Source organism: Acartia tonsa, chromosome 3 (assembly GCF_053477335.1).
Source record: "Acartia tonsa isolate MP-2025a chromosome 3, ASM5347733v1, whole genome shotgun sequence".
NCBI classification, from domain to species: Eukaryota; Metazoa; Arthropoda; class Copepoda; order Calanoida; family Acartiidae; genus Acartia; species Acartia tonsa.
The window spans coordinates 49813506-49825604 of record NC_137262.1 but is presented as its reverse complement, the minus strand read 5'-3'; the positions used below and the strand labels follow the sequence as shown (position 1 = coordinate 49825604).

General features: G+C 30.6%; 2 protein-coding genes across 2 annotated transcripts in view; one reads left to right on the top strand and one right to left on the bottom strand.

Annotated features, from left to right (window-relative positions):
* The window catches only part of LOC145314502 (alpha-crystallin B chain-like), a 390513-nt gene that overhangs the window by 256650 nt on the left and 121764 nt on the right, over positions 1 to 12099 (top strand). The window lies entirely within an intron of this gene.
* LOC145314932 (solute carrier family 22 member 7-like) overlaps positions 1 to 12099 on the bottom strand; it is a 111600-nt gene that overhangs the window by 73468 nt on the left and 26033 nt on the right. Inside the window, exon 5 of the mRNA XM_080155008.1 lies at positions 4503 to 4579. Within this exon, the coding sequence (XP_080011134.1) occupies positions 4503 to 4579 (77 nt within the window). The remainder of the gene's footprint in view (positions 1 to 4502; positions 4580 to 12099) is intronic.

Here is a 12099-nt window from a genome sequence, read left to right as displayed (position 1 = left end):
AATGACCTCTTATAAGAAATACACTAACCAAAAATAAATAATATTTCATTTATGTTTAACGTCATCTTAATTTTGTAAAAAGTCATAAATGATTATAAAAAAAAACAGATTCTCACAATTTTCCTTCGTGGCTAAGGGGTAAATATTGATGATTATGTCCAAAAGAAGAGCAGCAATAACTAGCTTTTTATAGAATGGTCAATAAAGTATTCCATTATGACTTCGAAACCGATCCTGGATTTGAACCAGTTATCAGTCATACTGAAAACTAATTTATAACATTGTATTACAGAAAATTTACCTCAGAAAGCTGTCTATAATAAGATGCGATGAATAACCAATACAGTATATTAACGTAATAGAGATTTGTGAAAGTTAAAGCATCTTTTTGCATATCAAAAATTTTTAGCAATTTGTTTTTTTATCGGTTAAAATGTAAAGAGGTTGCCATGATTTAACGTAATTTTTATAGAGTTGCTGCGCTTTTTAAAAAAAAGTTATAATTATTATGTAAGGAGGAAGGGAGGGGAAAATAATGTGGTCAATTTATTTCCCCTCTTTACCAGAGATACAGGGATAGCCCAATGAAAGATTGATTTATCAATCCTTTCCCCACAAGAAATAAAATAGTTAAAGAGTTAGATATTTTATATTCTTTCGCTTCAAAGAATGATAAATTTGACTTAATTTAAATTTAAACTTTCATTTACATATCCCTAAGTCCCTGTCCCTTGTGAACTTATTTATACATTGTTTTTCTCCTTTTCATTTTTACTTTCAGAGTTTAAGAAACAATGTATTTTTGGAAGAAAATCTTCAATAAACTTCAATTAAAAAATTCTTAGCATATTCTTTCATAATAAACAAACATCAGCGCCATAGCATCCAGGAGCACTAGGGTTTGCGTAGAAACAAGTCTAAATCTATCCAAAGACTTAATTTAAAAAATAAATAGAAAACTTAATCGGTATAGGGGTTAGCGAGATCTTGATACACACACAAAAAAAAACATAGATACTTTACATGATAGGATAATTGTATTATTAAACTTATTAACTATTCTTCAATTCCTAAAATTTCTCATATGATTTTTTGCCCCAGGCAGAAGAAGTGATATGAGAGTAACAATAGCCTTATCTATTTATGTAAGTATTATGTTCATGATAAACTTGGATGCTCGCATTATGTCGACTAAATCCCTATAATAAAGTAACATGATCTGTGAATGTCGACGTAATAACTAAGCAAAATTAAATTCTATCTATATAAAAGTAACAGAACCTGTGTGTGTGTGTGTGTGTGTGTCTGTCTGTACTAAAGGATATCCCTAACCGCTGCTGGACCGATATGGTTTTCCATTACACTGCAGCTTCTCATAGATCCAGAGAGAAGCCGCCTTTAGAGAAGAAATACCAAAAAATATCGCCAAAGGCCTTCACTGGCATAGAAAACATGGTAAAGTGTCCCTAGAGGCTTATAAAGGCGTAGCTGCTAGTGTGTATATATACTAGCGGCTACGCCCCTAGAGGCCTCTAGGGACACTTGAGGAGAGTAGAGTCGAATTTTATTACCCAATTTAGTATTTTAGATTTTAAAAGAAAAAAGTAAAAAAAATATTTTTTGGGGGGGTGGACCCCATTTTTAATTTTAGTTAAAAATAAAAATAAAAAATTTTGAGGGGGAAAATTTTTTTCTAGGGGCGATTTCTCTTGGGAGGGTGGTGGTACCCTCCCACAAAATAGTTATAAACCTTCCCGAGACCTATGAGAAGCTACCCTATTAAGGAGAACCCGATCGGTTCAGCGGTTAGCGAGATCCTTCGGTACAGACACACAAACACAGAGACAAACAGACATCCTGTTACTTTTTTATAAGGATAGTATGCCAGATAAATATAGTATTATTAAGTCGACAATAACTACTTAAATGTCCAAAGTTTAACATGGATGTGTGTTTGTGTGTAAGTTTCTGTGTAGGAGTAAATAAATCTGTGTGTGTGTGTGTATATGTATGTGTACGTGTGTGTGTGTGTGTGTGTGTGTGTGTGTGTGTGTATGTGTCTGTTGAATTGATTAAGCTTATAGTGAAAGTGTTGGAAAAGAGAAAAATTTTCTACAATTTTAATAATTTTCTAATCATAAATTCTTATTTCTATAGATTAAACTATAAAATATTGATTTCATCTAGAAAATAAGAATTATGGAGGGAAATAGTATCTGATAAAGAATTAATCCTTAAGATAACATTTATTGATTTCTATCTATTGATATAAAATTGCATGCAGTAATTGTTATGTGTTAAGAAAACAAGTAGATTAATATTTTCTTTTGGGACAAGATCATCCAAAAAAAATCCTACAACCCCTTTACACTACCCTTAATGTTATTTCCTAAATGGTGATTAAAATCTGTAGACAACCCATGCAAACTACAAACATTTTTTGATTAAAATTAAATAAATCTTGTGAATATCCGTCCCTATCAGTGTATGGGAGGTAATCATAAACAGAAATAAATCACTGTTTTCTTTTTCATTCAAACCCTAAACCAATTTTCTTTTTTTCAGATTTTTTTTAAAAGTTAAAAATTACTTTTAAATTAAAATTCTTTTTATAAGATTTTCCTTTTATTTAAAGCAAGGAAGACAAAATCCATAAACAATGTGAAACAACAACAAGTATTCCATACGTGACGAATAATATTAAGATAAACAGCTTCGTGGAAATAGGTGTCAGCAGGAAGGGAGAGGACAATGGACTTATGTTTTCTAACGTTTATAAACATGTTTGCTTATTCTTTGGCCTAAAAACTTTGGGGACTTTTAATAAATCTTAATAAATTTGTTGTAAAGTGTTGAGTTATAGAGTTAAAATACTTTTATAGATTTGTGCTTTTAAATATTTCCATTTATCATTTAAAACATTTAAAGTGTAAATTGTTGACCTTGCAATCCTTTATTAGCACAAATAAACTAGATGTTATATTAAAAAATTTCCTTTCGAGGTGTGACTACATTTCAGCAAGGTTTTCATATATACAACTAATTAATACGTGTTTTGATTTGGAAACAAAGACAGTTTTTTCCATATAGCAATACTACAACAAGTTAACAGTGTTTAAGAATAAAAAAAAACAGTAAACTCTAATCAGTAATTTTAAAGAAAATCTTATGAAATATTCAATAAATTAATTGTTTAAAACCACTTTGTATTGTCAGATTGAACCAAATCTCTCTGTAGCAAGAATATGAAGTTAGATGAGGACATACAGATAGGCCTCTATTATAGAGTAGCTTTGCTAGTAGCTACTTTTTTAGAATTGAAGAAACACCAAACGAAATTCCTCCACGAAGTGTATAGTAATGCTTTTTCTCACGCCCGGCTGATGTGTTCACTGGGCGTAAAAATAGTAAATAGCAGCTGGGTGCAGCTGGGTGCAGCCAGCCGCAGCTTCGTCCGCAATAGATCTGCATAAGGAGGTGGGAGGTCGGAAGCATTTTTTAACATATAAAAAAGTTTTGCCTTCAACTTAAATGTAAGTAAAAACACTAATGATATACATAAAATGTAGTGTTTTGTAATGCAATGGATTAATTCATGCTATTACTATCGTTAATTAATAAAGAAAATAAATCAGAAATTACCAAGAAACAATTTTTTAGACTAGAAATAAAAGTTGGAAGTATCCCATTGTCCGCAACTATTAACATATTTCAAATTGACAACTGACGAACCCTGTTTAAATAAGCTTGAGTTGTCTCTTTATGTTTTGATCTCATGTCATTGAAACTCAATACAGTGTCCAATTCATGGCTGGAAAGATAAAGGATGTTGGTTGTGTCCGTAGTTTACGGAGTAAAGCTGCTCTATTTACCTTATTCTGTCCGGTGATGTAAAATTTGTTCAGATTGTACCTACACTATAAGCCTAATTTGGTCGATATATCCCAACCTTTACTTGAAAGCAAAGGATGCTTATTTTATGGTGAATCTACGTCTTAGGACTTTTTAAATAATTGGTCGGTTAAAAAATCTCGGTAGCAGTGAATACGTGTTTTAAGATTTATGTAATAAAGTATGTGCTTTAAGCAAAATCATTCTTGTTTTCTTTGTTTCATAAAGGATGTAAATTTATTTTTATTGAAATTAATAGCTTTCAATTTTATAATTTAAGGTTTTAACAAAATTTAGATCAATTGAAAATAAAATTAGCCATTGATCATTATATAATTAAAAAGGAATAACTTGCCTTTTTTCTAGTCTTACAAAGTTCAAATAAATAAGAAGCAGTGTTTCATGCACTCAATTAAAAAATGAACATTCTTGAGAAAAAAATACTGTTTTCTGAATGTTAAAAATAATTTTTGTCATAATTTTTTTTTAAATTTAATGTTATTTTTTAAAGCTTGTAAACAGTTTTTCTTATGTCTATCATGGGATAATCTATTTCTTCAGCTTTCATAATTAGAACATTTGATAAATGTTCTTGAATGAAATGAAATGTATTCCTGTCACAGACAAGATCCCACTCCGCTGTGATTGTCCACTCGTTAGAGAACTCAAAATAATACTCGTAACCATCCTGAAATATTAAATGTGTGAATACTTGTTCTAACAGGAATATAGCACTAGGAGGAGTAAAAGTATCTAGTCCTAAACTTGTCATCTAATATATAGTAAAAATATTGATATATGGACAAAAATGTAATCTATAAAGAATTTGAAATTCATTTATGAAACATAGGAAAATACGGGTGGATTATCAGGGATGGAGGAGAAATTGGGCTGTGTATTACACTTGTTCCCAAAGTTTTGCAATCACTTATCCCTTTAAGTCCCTGGTGGTTTATACTATTTTTGGTTTCGAATCGGGATAGACAGTGTAAAGCTACATGTCATTTAATTCAAAGTCTGTAATTAATGTCCTGTTGAAAGATAATTTAGAAGATCGAAAAATCACCAGCAAGATTGTTATGATACTATTATAATTTATTAATTCTGCCTTTTATTTCTGTAATACATCACAGACCCCTTTTCTTATAGACAAAAATAATGATGAATATTAGTTTATTAAAGAGTTGTATTTTATCAAATGATAGGTTAAGATTAAGGGTATTAACACTCCATATAAATAGTGGACCCAAATTAATCCCCCTTCCCTCCCACACACAAAAATGCACTAAGTTTTCTCCAACATCAGTTTCTAGCCCTTGGAGGAAGCTTTAACCTTGCTGGGATTTTTATAAATCTTACTTTGCCTAACCTAAACATGCATCACAAATTAAAGTAAGATAGAGAGGGTTGGTCCACTTGTATTTACAGAGAAATTACCCCGGATTAAATGTCTATTGTTTGATCATGATTTGATAATAAGATAGACAGGGACCATATATCCTAACCATTATATTCAAAATTAGTTGCTGTGCCCATAGCCCATTGAGACTTCCCTACACATTACAATCGATGTCAAACCACCAATAAAGAGTAATGTAACAATATGGTATTATTATTTTGAAAGCGTAACAACTCTATAGCTACCATCCAAACAGCGTTGGTACTTTTTGAAATTCTAAAATTACAAATTAATATTATGTTTATTGTTTCGCCTTCATTTATGCTTTCATCCTTGTGTGTATAGAAATTACAAACGGTATATATCTTAAATCATTCTCTTGTGATAAATGCATAATAATTTAGCAAGATTAAAGCCATTCTTTATACTCATGGCTTTAACTTTAAAGGAAGAGGAAAGTTATTTATTTGTGATATTAATCTTTCAAACAAATTTAGTGCTCATTTTATGGGTAACAAACTTTTATAAGCCTGTTGTACTTAGAAGAAGTACAAGAAATGTCTAAACTTTTCGACCAATAATATACATCTATAAAAAGGGTAATTTAGTATATAATCATTATTGATAATTGTACGTACAGATCTATTTCTTGAAAAGGGTAGGTTATACTAGGTACTGGGTAGCCCCAATTTATTTTTTAAAAGGGGGGGGGGAGGGGTATATCAATGCGAAATAGGCTCTTCGAAGGGAACCACCAAATTATTCACATTATTCATCTAGAATTCAGACAATTAATTCCAGACTTCTGGACGCTTTCTTTCTTGTTTTCTGTATATTTCCCATTCTAATATAAGTTTTTTCGCATACTTCTTTGATTAAGACAAATTCAAAATTAATGAATATATATTTATACATGATAACAAATTGGTCTGTGTTTTTTTGTTTGTGTATATGTAACTGTTTCACATGTAATAAGTGCATACGAGACAGTAAAAAAAAACTTTAAAGCCAAATTTATTCAAACTAAGTTAATCTACAATACAAAGTAGAACGATGTCAGTCTATTTTTCTGTTTGTTTGTTTGGCTGTTTTTTGAACCGAAGGATCTCGCTAACCGCTGAACCGATTGGGTTCTTCTTAACAGGGTAGCTCTGCACAGGTCCCGAGAAGGTTTATAACTATTTTTTTACTTTAAAAAAATCTATATTAAAAAAGATGCCTCTGGTGGCGAAGCCACTATTAAATTAAAAAGCAATAAGTTCATGTGGCTTAAAATACACAAAATAACTACTGTATAAGCATCTGTACTTACATTTAGTGGCGTGCGGTAGGGGGATGTAGAATAGTGTCAAAACCTTACTTTAAATCGAAATTTGGATGCGCTGCCTTTCACTTTTTTTACCCCCTAATGGTTTTTAGAAACCCTTGGTGAATAGCTGTACAAGCCACTGGTAACGATACAATGTTGCTAATAAATCTTTAGATATTTCTCAATTTTATAGGAACATTTTACATATATCCATATACAAATTCTCGTGAGATTTTTACTTCTAAATTACAAGAAACCATTGCTTCTGTAATTGTTGATTGATGAATTACTACCCTGTAAAACATAAAGTATCTTGTTGGCATATGATTTCAATGGTAATTATGTCGACTAATACTAAATAAAAAAAAAAAGTAGCTAATGCTGGCATTTTATTACCTCATATATTGAATAAGCGCTAATTAAAATTAGTTATATCATGAAAAACATTAGTTTTATATGCAAATACTATTATGTCAAAGGACAGCGGAAAGTGTCATGTGTGATGTCATAAAAATACGTCTATTATCCATCTCTTTTTTAGGAGTTCCTTTCCTTCTTATTCTCTCAACCTTCTATTTTATACGAATATTTTTATGACGTCACACATGACACTTTCAACTGTCCCTTATGTCAATATCATAACCAAAGTTTATTAGGGAAGTTTTACAGTTTTTTTTCCCTCTCTTTTTCTCCCATCCGAAAGCAAGATTTATTTATTTAAAAAATCTAGTAAATTCCAGAGAATTTTGTCATTAATTAACAAGGAAGACAATATTCAAAATATAAGAAATAGATAAAGATAATGAGAGACAGATATAATATCAAACACAGAGAATTATAGAGAACGAAGAAATAAAAGATTATGGATCTTAATACACGCCAAATTACGATAAACAAAATTACAAAAATAAATCAAAATTATAGCTGGAAAAGTCTGGACAATAAAGCTGTTTACTGCTCAATCATGGTTTAATAAAATTGCCCAAAAGTTTAAAAGCCAACAAATTAGGGATCATGTTCATAGTTGGGAACCAGAATAAAAAATAAGATAGAAATAAAAGTTGCAAACTATTAAAAGTAAAAAAGTATATAAAAGAGACAAATGAAAAAAAATATATTAAAAAAAACTAAAATAAAAAGAGAAAGAGTATTTGAGTGAATAAAAAAGCCTGATGTCGGGAGAAATGAAAAATGTGGGTAAAATCAATCATTCTATCAAATTTTCCTCCCACGGTAAGAATTTTTCTGGCTTATATAGGAACAAATCCTTTAGGGCATTTGCTTGGGGAAGTGAAGGAGTCAAATCATGAAATATATTTCTGTGTATTTTTAAATATCAAAAAAAGACATGATTATTCCATCAGAAAAAGAGTATTGTTATATTTTTTACTTGCGGCTACGCCCCCTAGAGGCCTCTAGGGGCACTTAAGAAGGAGAGAGTCGAATTTAATAACCCAATTTCTTATTTTAGATTTTAAAAGAAAAAGTAAAAAAATAAATTTTTGGGGGGTCGAAAAAAAAATTCTTTTTTTTGGGGGGGGGGATTTTTCATTTTTTGGGGGGTTGGGGGTGTCCCACCCCCCAAGAAAATAGTTATAAACCTTCCCGGGACCTATGAGAAGCTACCCTGTTAAGGAGAACCTGATCGGTTCAGCGGTTAGCGAGATCCTTCGGTACAGACACCCATATACACAGATACAGAGACACACAGACATCCTGTTACTTTAGTATAAGATTGGATCAAGGATATATTTTTGATAATTGACACAGTGCTATCGAGAATTATAACTTCCTAAAAAAATATATCTACCGATATATATGAGAAATGCATATCTTATCTTCCCTCTTTTTTACCGTTTAAAACACCCTGACAAATATATATGAACGTCACTGTATTCGAAGCATTAATATTTCGTTCAATTTGCTTCTTAATAAGAGCCTGAATAAAAGCTAAAATTTGAACAACTGAAGAAATTTAGGGTATAGTCGTGGCAACGCTTCTTAAGGGGCAATTCGTCGTATTTTAAAAAGGGCTTTTGATAGGTTATTTAAGGTTAGGTTACAAGGTTATATTGAGTTAGGGGATTGCCCCGAAGGGTTAGGCAATTTGATTAGAGCCCCCCGCAGGGGCTATAAATAAGAGAAAAGTTATTGTGAAAATACTAAGAAACACCCCTTAAGATGCGTTGCCACGAAAGGGACTATACCCGAATAATAATAAATAGGCGATAAATAAATCTACTCCCAAAATGTTTCCAGAAGTCGGAATTTGAAAGCTTGTAATTGAAATAGGAGAAAAAAGTGTGTAGATTATTTTCTGCCATGTTCCTCTCCCTACTTGGTATTTACTAAACCACTTATATAAACTATTTAAACTATGGGACAAAAATTTAACACTTAGCATTAGCATTAAAAATTTCTTACCTGCTTAAAAGTGATGCTTTTATTTGATTACTATCCGTTAATATATTTTCAATAGATTTAATGTTTAGAAGGATATCTATTTCTCGTATTCATTCGAATCCAGTGGATAGGAACCGGTTCTCATCCATACGAAAAAACTATGTCTAGCATCGTATTATATCAAGCTTTCTACGAATATAAAAATTTACAATCATAAGATTAAAACCAGTTTTTTTAGCCGGTCCCTTCGGCACCTCGGGGCTAAAAAAACTAGTTTTAAACTTAAAATTGTACATTTTTATATCTGCGTAAAGCTGTTTATAATACGATGCGAGAAATAACCATTCTTGGTTTATTAACATAACATACCAATTATTTAACTTTAGAAATATATAAAAAAAAATAGTAAATATCAATTGTAACACAAAAGTAAGGAATCACTTAAGTCAATAAGGACCTTACAAAAGCGTAATCCCTAATTTGTTTTAAGAAATTGTTAATACTTAGAGATGTAGATAGTTGTTGGCTTTTTAAAAGCGAAGCTTTTCTATAATTAGGGTTGGTTCGTCAGAGATAGATAGCTTTTATTCGTTAATTTAGGCATATTAGAATTGTCCTATCGATTTCAAACTTTGCATGATGATTCCTGTAGTAGTTAGGTAAGATTTAGAAAGCGTAGCAACTCTATAATCATTACCAGAATGTTCGTACGTCCATTTTAAACATGTTGAATTTTCTACTTTTTTAACAACAAAATTTTATATAATTTATCCGTTTGATCTGATTTTTGGTATATTGGGACAACAAAGAACAATATTATAAGCGAAGCAACTCTATAATCAAGTATGTCCATAAACATTATCCTGTATCAAGCAGTTTTTTAACAAATTTACTTACAATTTTGCGTCGACTCTTATACTTTTATATTTTGATTATTCAGTTCAGACACTATACAAGTGTTAGTGTCCGTTTGTCCTACCGTTTCAGTGCTTCGCTTTTATGGATGTTGTCATCCTTGTAAGATAATATTTATTTGACAAAAAAAAATTGAAAATGTTAAAAAATAATTAGATAAGGAAAGGAATAATGATGAGATATTACTGAAGGAAAAAGAACAAAAAATATAAAATTGGGTCTAACGTATATACAGGCGCTAATAAGCTCAATATTGCTCATTTTTTACAAGGAAAAAAAATTCTTTTAGTGCATTTAAAACTAAAATAGAAAGGAGATATTGTAGTGATTTTTGGTGCTATCACATCATTTAAACCACTAAAAAACATTATTGAAGATTTCCAATTTTTTTATAATGAGTCTTTAATTAGTCTCAATAGGCTTATTAATAACACCCTTAATACTAAAACAATCTATATGCAAAAGAGTTAGTAATTACTTAGATACTGCTAAAACCAGGTCCACTTAATAAATATAATGATCACGTGATATTTATTTCTCAAACTACACATACATTTGAACCATATTTATTAAAACCAGTCACTTCAAATGCTTAAATAAACAAATGTACTTTATTTAAAAATTATAATCCCTTTCAAAGAATAAAATACAAAAAAATATTTTTTTTAAATATTAAATTGAAGTTAAACAATAAAATATCTAAATTATGTGCATTAAGAAGGTTTCTATTCTAATATTTTACTTTCAGCAAGGGTAATTCATAATTCACTTTGTCTAAATGTAACTAAAAGTTTTATCTGATATATTGTGTTTTTAAATTATTCCCCTGACAATGAGATTACTTAGTTTTCAACATAAGTGGGTTTAATTGTAACGTTTCATATTTTAGATTATTAAGATATTTATATTTGGGATGAATTTGAATCCTGCTAGTTTTTAATGTTTTTATATAATTTTTGAAGTTTAATCATAAACAAACTGAAAAAGATTAGGTAGTGTCCTTTTTTTTATTGCTCTCCTGTTTAAAAATAGATAAAATATTTTAAACAAATATGAGAGTATCAAGTATGTAAAAAGATGCTGAACAAGAAAGTTCTATTTGGTTATACAGTTTTTCTGGTTTTAACACCAGTAAACCCATCCTTGTATACACTGTTTGTAGAATCTACAGGATGGATAATAGGTGTAACTTCAATTTATATTCTTTACCTATACTACAAATCTGGTCCGCCCTGCAAGCAGACCTCTTTGAACACAACCATGAGATTGTTGATGGTGGTTGTGTTCATGTTACAGACACGCCACCTTCTCTGGTCTTTTATCTTTAATGGATTCCCAGAAGAAACACACAACATATTTCACAGATATCCAACCTTATTCTGTTCAATCCTGTCATCAACATACTTTGAGTTACCAGTGTTTCTTACGTTCTTTGCTGTGTTGATTCTAAAGTGCTGGCTAACAATATTTCCATACAATTTTATTAATAGCAATCATGAAATCATTTTTAAGGTTGTTGTGACTGCTATTGTATGTGGAATTTGCTTTGAATTATGCTCAACTATAATAGAGTATGGAAATTTCTGTCCAAAAAGCTTTTTAACAACATTGAATACACTTCATGGGTACAAATTGGATGAGAAGATATACAGGAGAGCTAGTATACTTTTACCACTTGTTATGACAGCTGGACTTATGACAGAGATAACATCAAGAATCTACATTAAAGTTCAGAAGCGTAGGAAGAAAAGATTCTTTGCCAATAACCTAAATTTGGTTTCAAATATTGGCAGGGTCTTGCCTGTTACAGTGTCTCACGTTGAGGAAGGTAAATATTTATAAATTCATAATTTTGGAATAAAATCCTAAAAGCTGGTTCAAGTTACCTCAGGCTATTTGAGGTGGCTAATAATTATTTTGAAGAATTTCCTTCTTCCTTAAGTAAAAGATAAATGTCCCCCAAGGACTGAAATTAATCTGAAAAATATAAACAAAACCAGCTTTAACACATTTTTACCATACATGATTTTTTTAGTTGGATCCATTGAACCTGGGGTTAAAGAATCTCGAAATATAAGAACAACTGACAAAACTTTAAAGGTCTTTACGATAGCCTCCAGTTTAACTACCAACAGTTCTAAATTAGATCTGCCCTCTGCAAGTCACTGTTTGACAACTGTTG